The 15,637-nt window shown below is 34.6% G+C and overlaps 1 protein-coding gene across 1 annotated transcript; it reads left to right on the top strand.

Annotated features, from left to right (window-relative positions):
* Positions 1-482: 482 nt before the first annotated feature.
* LOC113867039 (sister chromatid cohesion protein SCC2) lies at positions 483-14,846 on the top strand. Its single transcript, XM_027501969.1, has 28 exons — positions 483-1,087; positions 1,846-1,955; positions 2,360-2,496; positions 2,572-2,662; positions 2,809-3,065; positions 3,916-4,023; positions 4,220-4,331; positions 4,579-4,675; positions 4,783-4,969; positions 5,062-5,493; positions 5,607-6,121; positions 6,198-6,408; positions 6,486-6,536; positions 6,647-6,805; positions 6,932-7,099; positions 7,417-7,713; positions 7,796-7,948; positions 9,569-9,738; positions 10,106-10,211; positions 11,207-11,368; positions 11,455-11,559; positions 11,653-11,886; positions 12,289-12,422; positions 12,501-12,791; positions 12,867-13,296; positions 13,840-13,932; positions 14,058-14,183; positions 14,292-14,846. Exons 1-28 carry the CDS (start codon positions 834-836, stop codon positions 14,514-14,516), a joined length of 5,415 nt encoding a protein of 1,804 aa, XP_027357770.1. The 5' UTR covers positions 483-833; the 3' UTR covers positions 14,517-14,846.
* Positions 14,847-15,637: the final 791 nt, after the last annotated feature.

The following is a 15,637-nucleotide window of genomic DNA, read 5'->3' as shown; positions in this document are numbered from 1 at the left end:
TAAAAAATATAAATAAATAATAATTAAAAAATGATTTTCAGTGAATTAAAGATGTTTCTTATGATGATTTAAAAATTCTAATTGTTGCTCTAACAGTGAAATCTATAAAAAAAATTTATTGTCCAAAATAATATTATTTTAAAATAATTAGTTGAATTAAAAATATAACAGAGTTAAAGTATTAGATATTTAAGATTAAATTTAAAGACTAACTCAAGTATACACTGTTTGATATTTTTTATAAAATATAAAATTAATCAATCTGTTAATTTAAAGATTTTAATACAAAATAATTTTATAAAAATTTATAAAAAAATAAAATTAATAATTATTTTAACGAGTAATATATAAAATATATAAATTTCAATATATATAATATACAATAATTTAAAAATGAAATTAGTTAACCTACAAGGATTTATTAAGTGAAAGTGAGTAACTTAAAATATTTAAATATATCTCTCTAAAAACTTTGTTTCGCCACCCCGAATTCCTTCTTCACAGTTTGGGTGTACCCTTTATGGCTTACAGTCTTGGCACAAACGATAGGAGCATTTAGGTAATTTCACACTTCGACTCTGTTCATTTTTCTCACACACATCAAAACCAAATCCACTTGAAACCCCCACTCCATAATCATTCCCAAAATAATTTTCACAAACACACCTTTTCCCCGCCATTCACTTCCCGTTTATCTTCCAAATCTATCCCTCTAGGGCTCACACTCCATTCCATTTTTATCTTCCAATTTCTTTCCTACGAACCCTAATTCCTCCCAATTAGCCCCCAGATTTCCACGATTTTACTCCTCATGCCCTTCCCGTAATCAATCCATGACTTTTCCACCACCTTCCGGCGCCACCGCCGCGGCGGCGGCCTCCTCCGGCCACCGTGGCATCGGCTTGTCCAACACCGTCCACTCCGAACTCGCCTCGTGCTTGCCGCTGCCGTCGCTTCCGGTCTTCTGCGGCGCCTCCGATCAGGACCTCCGCCTCTTTGACTCGCCGATGCTGTTGAACCGCGTCGACGTGCTCGCTCAGTCCAGCAAGATCGCCGAACTACTCCGCCACACCGACGTGTCGTACCTGTGAGCTTCTCCTTTCGTTTTTGTTCGACATTTTCCGCACGCGTCGAGGTTCTAGTCACTAGGATGTTGAATCAGTAGGGAAATGCTAAATTAGGCTTGAAATTCGCCGTTAATTATTATTAGTTATTTTGTGCAACTAAAATTCGCGGTTATGAGATGAAGTTGCATGCATTCGAATTTCCATGTGATTTACTGTAGCCGTATGAGATGAGACGTTACTTTTGGTTCTCGTATGAATTTTGCGGTAGAGTTCGCTGTTTTTTTTTTTTTAATTTTAAATTAATTGATTAATTTTTAAATTACGTTACCTGTTCATGCCGAAGTTTGCATGCTTAGGTCACAGGCCGATTAGTGTTGGACTTGTAAATGAATATTGGATGCTGTTATAAAAGGTGCATTAAGTTTAATTCTATGGTTTGTGAGAACTGTTACTTGACTACTTTGTTTTTATACTTTTTTAATTTGTTTTTTAGTCTTCATGGGAGAGGTTTTAGTTGAGAAGAGGTAAATACTTTATGAACACCGTTTGCATCAGCCAACGTGGAGTTTTATTTGCTGTGTTGAGTTACTATAAATGAAATGACATTTGTTCGAGCAGCCACGTGTCCAAATTTTTCTTGTTTTGTTAAAATTTGACATGTTATCATTGTCAATGTTGTTTGTTGTCATTACTATTATTACTGTTAGTCTGTTACTAACAAACTTTTGAGTTTATTTTAAAGTTTAATACTGTTATTTGTATATATTGTCTTCTATAGGAATTTAAGAGATGATGCCAAAGGCATTCCATATATATATGTTGAGCCGTTAGAACTCCATGATGAAGTTCTCAGGTGCAATCCTGAAGCATTTGAATACAGCTCTGCAGGTAAATAGAGTACTTGGTTTCTGCTCTGAATATTGCTGTTGTGGATTTTGTTTCAAATTTGACAGGGAGGTTGTCTTTGGTCAGTGGTCTATAATGATGGCAGAGATAAGGGTCTAATAGTTTTGTACTTGGGAAGTTTGGCCAGAATGAGATTTATCATTACGAAAAGTTGTCATAATCAAGTCTGATTTCATGCTGACAAATTGCTGTCAATTATAACTTTCAAGGGTCTTAGAGTAATTTGCATGTTTGATGAAGCTTGAACTTGGTTTTTTGATGTCAAACTTATAACTCTGTTAACCTTTTCCACCTAAAGCTTATGTTTTCCTTAGGTCTTATTTCTTTCTGTTAAATAATTTAATGGTGCTCTGCTTATTGTTTATTGTATTGGTCAAGTTTCTCAGGTCCTGTCAAGGAGCAGATCTCTAATAGTGCATTACCTGAAAAGAGGCTATCTGAATCAAGTTTTCCTGTCCCAAGTCAGACTCAAAAAGACTATAATGCAACCCATAGTCGCCAGCTTGATAATTTTTCAACAAATGTATAGTTATATTTGATATTTGCTGCAGCTGTTTGGTTCTTTTTCTTTTGCTAACTTTTAATAATGATTTGGCAGGATATTTCTACATTATCTTCAAAAAAGTCAAAAGTAAAAAAGAAAGTTGGTGATGTAATATCTATAGCACAGGATCCTGGTGAGCTTCAAGGTTGGTCTATTCCTGGTTCCTAAAATCCTACCTTTTTAACATTGTTGTTTGTTCTCTATCTGTATGTATGTGCATTATGCCTGTGTGCACTCATCATGCACATGCTATTTTTATGTGTAATCAACTGGAATTTTTAATCTTCGTAGATGCCAACATTGGAAGGTTTCGTGAGTTTTTGGAGGACTTATGCAACAAGTCTGAATTTAATAGTGATGATCGAGACGAAGCTGAATGGCTGCCATTGCCTCTTTCAGATCTTAGATTACTTGTTAGTGAAATAGCATCTATACGTGAAAAAAAAATTCTGCATTTGGTTCCTGTAGAAGCCCTTGTTAGACTGTTAAAAGTTCTAGATCATCAGATTCATAGAGCAGAAGGCCTGTCAATCGAAGAATGTGATAATGTAAGTTCACTTTTTATTTCTTTTGTATTAGTCTGTACTGAATTTTTAGGCTTGTTTGGTTTGGATTTAGTTGATTTGAATGACCTCAATTTTACTAATGAAATCTATTAAAATCTAACTTGTATTGGGTAGTAAACAGAAATTTAATATTCAAATAGCTTTAACACATAAATCAAGTTTGGCAAGTTTGCATGGTGAAAATTGTCTTTAGAGTATGTATGTCAATTTTTGTGAGGTCCCACCATACATGAATTTGGGTTTGGTAGGTGAGGATTGATCTTTTCAATGCTCAACAGTCATGGTAAATCTGATTATGGTAGCATGGTTTCTCATCTACAAGTGTCTACATTTCCTTGTGATATATTGTTCCCATTCAAGAACAAACTATATATTTAATCTCAGAATCTTTATACATTAATATCAATTATTTTATTCTCTTTTAATACCATGTATCTCTTCAAACCTCCTTAATTTGAAACTGTACATTATTACTGATTATAATTGAAAATTGTTACATTGTTGTGTGTGTGTATAGAAATGAATTGTTTTTAGAAAGGGAAAGAACAAGTAGAAGGAGGCTAGAATATCCTCCATCATAACAACAAAAAGCTTATTCTAATAGATTTGGTCAACTATACGAATCACATGATGTCATTAAAGCTCAAATGACACTGTTAGAAAAGACTTTACAAAAGATGGATTTATTTTAAATTTGGCTTTTGATAGAGCCCAACAGCATTGTTAGGTTCATTTAGTTACCCATGCCGTACCCGCTAGTTGCATAGTGAATTCATACTATTGTTTTTTTTCTTGGGGTTCTTGTTGTAACTGTTATTGTTCTCTGTTTCAGTCAGATTCAGAGCTAGTTTCATCTGTTTTAATTGCATTGGAGTCCATTCATGCTGCACTAGCAGTCATGGCTCATACTGATATGCCAAAGCAACTTTATAATGAAGAGGTGGGTTCTTTATGCTAATTCCAAACAAATATTATTTTTATGAATGACAATATTTTTATTAGATCTGTCTTAGGCAAAGAAAGTATACATTAGAGAATGCTCCTTCAACAGGAAAAAAGTTCTTTCATGACTTGTGCAGATTGCTATCCTTTGAAACTATAATCTGTAATGCCTGAAAGTAATTTACCCATGTCAGATCATTGAGAGAATTCTGGAATTTTCCCGGCATCAGATAATGGATGTAATGTGTGCAAGTGATCCGTCATACCGTGCATTACATAGACCTGGTGAAAACACTGCATTTGAAGGTTAGCCCTTTTAGTTCTTTTGCTGAATAGAACATAATTTTTTTCGTTTCACATTTTAGAGGAAGGAAAGGCCACTGGAAAGTCAGGATTTTCTTTTTAAATTGTATATCTACTGTAATTTGTTTGTAGTTAATGATGCATTATGAATTTATAGTTTTTTTGAGAGCAACTTGGAAATAGAGAGAGAATGGAAAGAGATTATTTCCTCAATGTGGTTTCAAACTGCTAATCTTTACGTGTTTTCCAGTTGATGATTGTGAAGAATATGATGCTGAATTTGGTTCAGCAAGCAAGAAAAGGCGTACTAGCAAGACTTCAAAATTGAAGAAATCAGCATCAAGCAGGTCTGAATCAGAAGTTGTCCTTTAATCTGGTTTTCTTATGCATCTTAAGTTAGATTTGTTATCACATACATTTCTTATTATTTTCTGGTTGGTCATTGCTTTATTAGGGTCTCAACTGCTGTGAATACTATTATTCAGAAGTTGTGCACTGTTCTTGGACTACTCAAGGATTTGTTGTTAATTGAGAAGTTATCAGACAGTTGCATTCTACAACTTGTAAAAACAAGCATTACGACATTTTTGGTTGATAATATCCAGCTTTTGCAATTGAAGGCAATTAGTTTAGTCAGCGCGGTACTGATATCTTCCATTGCTTTGTGTGTTATCTATCATACTCGTATAGGTAGTTAACTTATAATTATTGTTTTTCCAATATGTTGGTACAGATATTCTATTTATACACGCAACATCGCACTTATGTGATAGATGAAATGGTTCAGCTTCTTTGGAAATTGCCGTGTTCAAAGCGAGCTTTAAGATCTTATCATGTACGTGACGAAGAGCAAAGGCAGATCCAAATGGTTACCGCTTTGCTTATTCAGTTGATTCATTGTAGTGCTAACCTTCCTGATGCTTTAAGAAAAGCATCTTGCGGTAATGCTGTACTAGAAGTCTCGGTTGATGCTAGTTATCCATCTAAATGCCATGAGGCAGCAACAGAAGCCTGCTGTCTATTCTGGAGCCGTGTACTTCAGCGGTTTGCGAGTGTGAAGACTCAGGATGCTTCTGAGCTGAAGTCCATAATGGAGAATCTTGTTACAGATTTACTGACAACTCTAAATTTACCTGAATATCCTGCTTCCGCACCTATTCTAGAGGTAGATAGGTTGTGTTTGTTTTTATGCAGGGATCTGCATATCTCCGTGTACATTTTAATATTCGTAAATGCATCAGAATGGTCATATTTGCTTACTGCTGAGAGTTGTTTCAGGTTCTCTGTGTATTGCTACTTCAGAATGCCGGGCTGAAATCTAAGGATGTCTCTGCACGTTCCATGGCTATTGATATTCTTGGTACAATTGCTGCAAGGTTGAAGCGTGATGCTGTAATTTGTGGCCGAGAAAAGTTCTGGATACTTCAGGATTTACTTAGTCAGGATGCTGATACTCAACACCATCCAAAAGATACATGTTGTGTCTGTTTGAGGGGAAAGGTAGAAAACTTGTTCATATGTCATGGCTGCCAGAGGCTTTTTCATGCTGATTGCCTAGGCATTAAAGATCATGAAGCTTCTAGTCGAAACTGGTTCTGCCACATATGCATCTGTCAGAAGCAACTGCTTGTATTACAATCATATTGCAATTCCCAGCGGAAGGATGATGTGAAAAAGAATCACAACACGTCAAAAGATTCTGAAGTTTCTGAGCATGAGATTATTCAACAGTTGCTTTTGAATTACCTACAAGATGTCACCTCTGCTGATGACCTGCATCTTTTTGTTTGCTGGTTTGTACTCAACATATCTTGTAATTGACAATTTAGTGTTATATATACAAAGGTTATACATGTGTATTATGTGCAGGTTTTATCTCTGCCTGTGGTACAAAGATGATTCGAATTGTCAGCAGAAGTCCATTTACTACCTTGCTAGAATGAAGTCAAGAATCATAGTACGAGATTCTGGTACTGTGTCTTCTATGTTAACTAGGGATTCAAGCAAGAAGATTACTTTAGCTTTGGGACAAAAAAGTTCATTTTGCCGAGGGTTTGATAAGATTCTTCACATGCTTCTGGTCAGTTGATATTCATCCTTTCTCTAATTTGTCAAAAAAAAAAAGTACTTTACTAGTTTTACTTATGATGTGTGCAGGCAAGTTTGAGGGAGAATTCTCCGGTTATTAGGGCTAAGGCCTTGCGAGCAGTAAGTTCAAAATATTTTTTGAAGTTTCCTGCTTTCCATTGAAAATGGGATACTTATAAGTGCTACTTTGCAGCAAATTAATCTCTTCTATCATTTAATGTATTGAGCAGGTTAGTATCATTGTAGAGGCTGATCCAGAGGTATTGGGTGATAAGCGAGTACAATCAGCTGTTGAAGGAAGGTTTTGTGATTCTGCTATATCTGTTAGAGAAGCAGCATTGGAACTTGTTGGTAGGCATATTGCTTCCCATCCAGATGTGGGTTTTAAGGTATGTGTCAAAGAATCTTTCCTTAGTGGTCATTAACACAACTGTTCCTATAATTCTTAGTTATGGATACACTTCATGTTTAGGGTTGATGTATTGTTAAAACAAATTTCTCAAATGTGTATGTAGTATTTTGAGAAGATTGCAGAGAGAATCAAAGATACTGGAGTAAGTGTTCGAAAGCGAGCTATAAAAATCATTCGAGATATGTGCAGTTCAAATGCCAACTTCTCTGGGTTTACGAGAGCTTGCACAGAGATAATTTCACGTGTTAGTGATGATGAAGCAAGTATCCAGGTATTTTAAAATTATTGCTTGAATTTTAAATACTTTGTTCCTAGATTTTGACAATTATAGTTTATGCTACATCATATAACAGGATGTGTTTGAAGATTAACATGGTCTTATTTTATATCATCTGTGATGATGATTTGTAATATTTACGCTTTTCATTTGTATTCCCTAAATAGGTAGTTCCATTGTGCTGTAAATTATTAGTTGTGAGATGTTAATTTGATGTTAAGACCTGTGATATATTCTTTAATTTATTTATTGATGCTCTCATCCGCTTCAACTGTTAATTGTGTTCTCCCTGTTCTGCTTTGGTTTTCCAGGACCTTGTTTGCAAAACTTTTTATGAGTTCTGGTTTGAGGAGCCTCCTTCACAAACTCAGGTCTTTGGAGATGGCAGTACTGTTCCACTTGAGATAGCTAAGAAAACAGAGCAGATTGTTGAAATGCTGAGAAGAATGCCCAATAATCAACTTCTTGTAACTGTAATAAAGCGCAACTTGTCACTTGATTTTTTGCCACAATCTGCAAAAGCCATTGGGGTCAATCCAGTGTCCCTTGCAACAGTCCGTAAGCGTTGTGAGTTGATGTGCAAATGCTTGCTAGAGAAGATATTGCAGGTACATTAGTGTTTTGTTTATGCAACTGACTATTATGGTCAGCTGCATTAATATGAAAATGACAATTTTTTATCATAATCAGGTTGAGGAAACGAACAGTGATGAAGTGGAGGTACGTGCACTTCCATATGTGTTAGTCTTGCATGCATTTTGTCTTGTGGACCCAACACTCTGCGCACCAACTTCAAACCCTTCCCATTTTGTTGTTACTTTGCAGCCATATCTGAAGACTCAGGTTATCACTTTCTTCTTAAGTCATATATTGGCTTACTCTAGTGTTTTTTATGAATTATGTGTGTGTGTGTGTGAAGTCAATGTTTCTCCTTTGTTGCTTTAATTAGTGCCATACATGTCCTGGATGCCAATTTTTAACATTGCTGTGTCCTGCCCATGTTGAGGTGGTTGTTTCAAACTTTGTTTGAGCTGTGAGGATGAGATGTATATTTCATTTCCGATAACCTGTTCTGGTTATGCATATATGCTATTTATTTATACATCTTATAATCTTTCTTCAAATAATAAAAAGTCACCTATGCCACTGAAATTTCAATGATAATTTTCATGCTTTCTTTATAGCTTTTTATTTATTTATTTTGTGATTATTTTGTATACTGATAATATAGTTCTAAATTAGTTTTCTCATATATTTACTTATTTTGTCGCATTCTTTTTATTGTGAAATTTTATTTTAAGACAAGCATTTATTACAATAACATTAAGAAAAGGAAACAAGATTCAGAGGAAACTGTGGCCATAAATTCCTGGATGTTATCTCAAGTTTGGCAACTTCATTCCTTTGATATATTTTATATTATTATATACTGTGTCTGATAGCTCAAGGTTGGAATAATAGGAAAGTCTAGCTTTTTGTTATGTATGAAGTGGTAATAGTAATGCAACTTTGCATCAAGGTAAACCCAAAAAAAAAAAAAAAAGAAACAATAACTTAATTGGCTCTCTGTTTACTAGTCTTAAAATGAACATCAAGGACCAAGATCCTATGTTGTGTAGTAAGATTCTCTAAAAAAAGATTTATAATATAACAAAAATTAGCTCAAAATTTGATTTGCAATTCAAGATATGGCAAAAAGAGTAAACATAGGTTAGTTGGCTTAAATTTGAAAATAACTCATTTTTATCACTTAAGCCCAATTAAGCTCACCTTAATAAATGCAGCCAAGTAAGACTAATTAAACACTCATATCATGTAATTAGGTCACATTAAGGCTTAATAAATGTAATTAAAATATGATTCATCAATGACAATTCCATTTTGTTAATATGAACTAGTTTGGCTTAAAAACCAATTTATAGTTTTTGGCTCTTTTAAAAATGTTTGGTTTGGAACTTTGGATTATGGTTTAGTTTGGTGTAAATGGATTTTATGCACAACACTAGGGTTGAACATAAAAAAGAAGTTTGCTAAAATATAAATAGAAATCCATTGTGCATGACACAATGTAATGGAGTCTAAACGTGTAGCTAATAGCAATATTAAGCATTTTTTACATTAACCAAAATCTAAATGCTAACACCAAGAAGCTTGTGGTTAATGACTGTCCTCATATTATATTATGATTGATATCCAGATTTTTAGTATTATCTTTGTTGTATATATGTAAAATATAAACTAATTTTATAAGTTTATAACTGATTCAGGCTTTTGCAAAATTCTATTTGGCACTTTGTTTCTGCTCTGGTCTTGATCTATTTGTTATTAGTCGTGTAGTTTATGGTCTCTTAAGATTTTATTAGATATCTCTTATGGATTTTTATTTTTTTTTACTTTGAAAGAATAATCTGAAAATGACAAAATGACAAAAGTGTGCTGTGTCTAATTGTTGCTTTTTTTCAGGTTGACAATCGCATGGTTGCACAACTACTTGAGAGTATAATTTTTATAATTGATGCTGTGTTGCCCCTGCTCCGAAAGTTACCTTCAAGTATTGTTGAGGAACTTGAGCAAGATTTGAAACAGATGATTGTCCGGCATTCTTTCTTGACAGTTGTCCATGCATGTATCAAGTACTTACACTTACCATTATTTTCTTCTCTTGTGTTGTTTTGCTTTTTCTGTTCTGATTCATCCTGGAATAAACCAGCTGATAGATTTATGTGATGTGCCATTCTCTAATTTTTCCTGATGGATAATGGAGTTTACAATTGCTAAATAAATTTTTTTAAAGTAACATATGAGAATATTTAAATAATTATCTTATGTAATACATTAATACCAGTGCAAAAATATGTATGTCTTTGAACAAAATTTGTGGACTGTTATGTGAAATATTTATGAAAACCTTGAATTGGATGTTGGTTGGGTTTATTGATTAAGATTACTAGAAAAATTGTTTTTCCCTACTTACAGGTCTTATTATATTTTTTGGATCAGGTGCCTCTGCTCTGTGAGTAAGATGGCAGGAAAAGGGGCTGCTGTAGTTGAACACCTTATTCAGGTCTTCTTCAGATGTTTGGATATCCAGGCAGATAACAAGCAGGTTTATTGCTAGATTCATGTTAATTTTTGTCTTTGATATAGTACAATTGTTACTGGGTTTTTTAATCAGCACCTTGGGAGATACATACCACAAAAGCTAGTCGTTGTACTGAGAGAGCTCAAGGCCTTATAAATCCCACACTAGAATCCCATACTTCCAACATGCGACTCAAGTCCGTACCTTGCAATTCATATAAATATCTTGACTCATTGGAAACTTAAGCTTGCACTCAATTTATCAAGAAAGGTTGTACTCTAGAAATCATACAGTAGGTTTTTTTTTTTTTTCACTTGTTAAGCTGCCCTACATTAGCTAGGAATAGGTCCAAAGTTCTCCTTTTAGGAGAGCAATCCCTCCCTCCCCCTACTAAGCTAACTGTTGCGGCTGAGTTAGGCTTAATCCATTTATAATTTGGGATCAGGGTTATTCCGTCTTGGTGTTTGTTGGGTCATGTGCAGACCTCTACTCCTGCAAACCTTGTGCTACAGATGTCTTGTCTTATGCTTGTGGAAGTGTGTTAAAATGTCTCACTTCAGCTAGGATAAAAAAACTACTTATACAACTTGGACAATCCTCTTCCCTAAGCTAGTTTTTGTGGTTGAGTTCCATTTTGAATATTCCCTTTAGGTAGTATTTGTAGGGGCTAGGTATTTGATTTCAGTACTCAATTATTGTTCCTTAAAAATCTGTGGTATTTTGTTAAACCCTGCATGAAGTAGTTTATATATGATGAATTCTTCTTGCTAAGTGGATCATATTTCTTGTAAGTGGTAACTAAATTAGTGTCAAGGAAAGTTCCTGATTTTTTTTTGTGGATAGAGCTCTTCAAGGGAATTATGGTCTTGAATATCAAGCTTGGACACTAGATTATATCATTATAATATTTTTGTGTTGTACAGTGTTTATATTTGTCTTTTAATTTGCTTGATGGTGAATATTGTTTTAATTTTATGTGCGATGCAAAATAAAAATTGGCTGTCTCCTGCTATTTACAGCAGGTTGGGCGATCTCTCTTCTGTCTTGGGTCGCTCATTCGGTATGGCAATCGTCTATTAGCAAGCTCCAGTAATAGGCTTATTGATGTCAGAAGGAGTCTCAGTTTGTTTACAAGGTATCTTTCTGCGGATGATTTTGTCGTCAAGGTTAGATCGTTGCAGGTAAGACTTATTCATCTACTTAGTTCTTACCAGTTACTGTGGTTTAATCTTAAAAGTTCATTAATGTTTGTTTGCAACTATTGTAGGCACTTGGATTTGTTCTAATTGCTAGGCCTGAATACATGTTGGAAAATGATATTGGAAGAATACTGGAGGGAACATTATCCTCAACTGCTGACACTCGCCTTAAGGTAATATATTTTGTATGCATATATATATATATATATATATTTGTTTATTTATTCATTACTTCTTTGTGGATACTAAATCCTTCTGGTAATCAGATTCAAGCATTGCAAAACATGTTTGAGTATCTTTTAGATGCTGAAGCCCAAATGGGAATGGATAAAGCTGATGAAAATGTTGCTGATTGCTCAATTGGGGCTGGGCAAACAGTACCTGTTGCTGCTGGTGCTGGGGATACAAACATATGCGGGGGTATAGTTCAATTGTATTGGGATAATATTTTGGGCAGATGTTTGGATTTCAGTGAACAAGTTCGTCAATCAGCCCTGAAGGTCAGAATAGCTTCTATTTTGGATCAGATTTAACACTTGTAAGACAAATGCTAAAAGACAATGAAAATCTTTTTTTTGAACCAAAACAGTTTATAAGCATATGGGTGGGTGTGTTTTGGGGGGGGGGGTGTTGTCCTTGTTTGTTTCTATTTTCTCCAAGTCTGTTGGATGAATGGGGTGAGAGCATAAGGTGAAGGGGACAAGAAATTAGGTAGATGCTTTGCAAAGGAGTTTAAAGGTAAATCTTGCAGTTGCAAGTTATCAGCAGTCTCTTGAATGTGGTTTAAGTCATCTATCTTTTTGTCTCACTTATTTTCACTGGAAGATTAAGCATTTCAGTGAAAATAGTTTAGTTCTTCTTTTGATCTTGCATATTTAGAAAGAGATTTGTTAATAATGCAGATTGTTGAAGTTGTACTGCGCCAAGGTCTTGTTCATCCAATCACCTGCGTTCCATACCTCATAGCACTTGAAACAGATCCTCTGGAGTCAAATTCAAAGTTGGCTCATCATCTTCTGATGAATATGAATGAAAAGTAAATATCCTATATATAGTTTTGATGATGTAATACATGTCAACTTGCTTGCATTAGATAATTAAAACATCTTTTCAGGTACCCTGCATTTTTTGAAAGCCGCTTGGGTGATGGACTTCAAATGTCGTTTATGTTTATACAATCTATTTCCAGTAATTCAGAAAATGTTGACCATAAGATCCAATGTAAGACCCCTGTTTCTGGAAAAGGGAAACCTGAGGCTGGCTCACTTGCTCAAGCAAGACTTGGGGTTTCTCGAATATACAAGCTCATCAGAGGGAACCGGATATCAAGGAACAAATTTATGTCCTCGATTGTGCGGAAATTTGATAATCCATGCTGGACTAAATTAGTAATAGCTTTCTTGACGTAAGTACTATCTGTTACTATTCTTTGTTTCTTGTACGAGTTTTTAAATGACCTTTACTTGGTTTCTTTGGACAGATACTGCACAGAAGTCCTTGCATTGCTGCCATTCATTTCACCTGATGAGCCCCTCTATTTAATCTTTGCTATCAATCGAATAGTTCAAGTGAGGGCTGGTCCACTAGAAGCAAACTTCAAAGCCTGGACTTCAAAAATTTTAAGAAGTGAGGGTCATTGTGCACCTTACAGCAACGGAATGTGCCAACAGGGGCTAGATGAACCTACTCATACAACCCAAGTGATGTCAATGGACTTGAATGGGACATTTCGGCAAAATTTAGATGCTCAGCCCAATTTGAGTGACATGGGATCTCTGGATTTAAATGGAACAAATCATCAACAGCCAGAATATCCTTTATCATATAATGGTAGCTCAGAAGCAAAGCTGCATGCTGCAGGATTCACAAATTCTTTGTCCTTCTCCAACGATGATCTGGAGAAAGTTCAGGTATTTTGGAACCGGCAATCATTATTTTTGTCATTAATTATTTGTTTGAGGCTAAATGATCAAATTTTTTCTAATTAAATGTCTCTCTCTCAAGAAGAAGTTGAAAGGTTAAATGTAGTTTTAGTCCCTGAAATGTTGATAAACCTGGTTTTACTCTTTTTTTTTTTTCTTTTTTTTTTTAATCACAAGTTTTAAAAATTTTAAAATTCTATCACCACTTATTATTGATGATGTGATATGTCACATCGTATGCTACCGCAAAATTGGTCAATGGTGTAACATGGCTTGATGTATGCCTCTACCATTGAGTGGTGACAAGGACCATTTTTAAAATATCAAAGTTTATGATGGCCAAATTACGTTTTTTTGGAGGACTGTAATCAAATTTAGTCATGTTTAATGAGATTAAATGCATATTTAAGCTGAATATAAAATATCAAATGTTCTCATTGCACTCCCTGAACAGCTGAATAATGCACATAGATTAATCGTTTTTTTTTTATTCATATTCTTATGGCCATTTTGTTACCTATGCTTGTGCAGGCTGACTGTTTATCGGCAATTGCATTGCAGCTTCTTTTAAAGCTTAAGAGACACCTAAAAATCATGTATAGTCTCAATGATGCCCGTTGTCAGGTAAAATTATATTATGCATCTTATCATCACTTGGCTACTGTTAAATATCGTGTATCCTTTGACTAGAATATTATCGGATAGGAAGCTAACGGTTCTCTGTTTGGGATGTGCTCCCACTTATTCAGGCTTATTCTCCTAATGAACAACCAAAACCTGGAGAGGTTATCTCCAGACAGAATATTGGTTTTAATATTGGTGAATCACAGTTCAGTTTGCCTACATGTCCGCAAGAATTGATACAAAGATATCAGGTACTGTAGCCTGAGGGAATGTAATTCTCTTTAGTACCCTTAAAAAAGCCTTTTGCACCTAATTCGATTGAGGGTTTATTTAGCCATAATTTCCATTTGTTGCACCAGGAATTTAAGAATGCATTGAGGGAAGACACTGTGGATTATTCACTTTACACTGCAAATATAAAACGAAAACGACCTACAACCAGAAAAGTTCGGAAATCTGGACACATGGCAGGTGGGGATTTAGAGGAGGACGATGATGATGAGGATTGGGCTGGTGGAAGTGCGATGCGCAAGTTGAATAGTAGTGGCCGCAGGGGTAACCTTAGAAGCTCTAGGCAATATTGATTGATGTAAGTACATGATAGATAGGCTAACTTGTACATTAAATAGGCAGAAAAAAAAATACAGAATAGGACGAGAGCCAATAGAATAGGATTTAAGGAAACAGAATGTAGGAAAGCACGGGCCTGGAATTCTCCTTGCCTTCTTAGATGACCATGATTTTTGTCTGTTTCCTTTTGTAATTTGCATCATAATATAGTGGCTGCATTCTTTTGTTTAAAACTGTCTTAGCCATCCAAATATCAAATTTTGTTGTTTTCTTTTTGGCTTTGCTTCCATAGCACCGAACTCGTTGTCTATATAATAAAGCTTGGTTCTTGGAAAATAACCGATTTAATGGCACAAGTGCAAAATCATTACTTCGAGCTATTATGGGTTGTTCCTCTTTGAGATGAGTAGTATCAAGCAGTCATACTGGTATGCAAGCCTTTTTACTGTAGCCCCCTTGAAAGTCTGGACACGGGCTAAATAGTCTTTTGCTCTTTCCAATGCTACCATGTACTATAATATACGATATTATTTTGTTGGAAAAAAGAACATGATTATACTCCCCTTTCCGAGTTATCTTTCAATTCCCTTACTTTCTCCTAAGATGAAAAATTAAGCTCCCTCTCAAATAAGTTTTACGTTATATAAACATTTTTAACTATAAAGTAATTGTAGACAAGGCCCTCTTAAAGACTTTTTTTTTTTTTTTTGGTTTATATGGATTTTAGAACCATTATTAGTTAATTTTAATACCTTGCCAGCTTAAAACTTAAATTCTTCAGTTTTTATCTTTAAGTTTCTAAATTTATATAGTAAGGGGTCCAAAATTAACTATTGATGAAGCTGTTAATCACACTGAAGTTATTTCTAGGAACGCTTGTTTGGATTAAAATGAATTCAGGTGTGACGTGTTCATCACTTGGGGGAGGGAGCATATGACAGGGCAATGTAATATAGTTAGTTATTAGGAAAGGAGTGTTATTTATTCTACTTTTAAAGAAAAAAAAATTAAAAGATAGTTTTGTTTGCCTTTTAAATTTAATCGATTTTTTTTATCAATAAATATAAAAACATTATTTTCATTCTTTTTGTTCTTTTTCAAGATTTTGTAAAGTGATGAAACAACAAATATCGTT

The sequence above is a fragment of the Abrus precatorius genome, unplaced genomic scaffold (genome assembly GCF_003935025.1).
Source record: "Abrus precatorius isolate BTA unplaced genomic scaffold, Abrus_2018 Scaffold5, whole genome shotgun sequence".
Classification (NCBI taxonomy): Eukaryota; Viridiplantae; Streptophyta; class Magnoliopsida; order Fabales; family Fabaceae; genus Abrus; species Abrus precatorius.
Note: the sequence above shows the minus strand (reverse complement) of the source record. Positions and strands in the feature narration are given on the sequence as shown.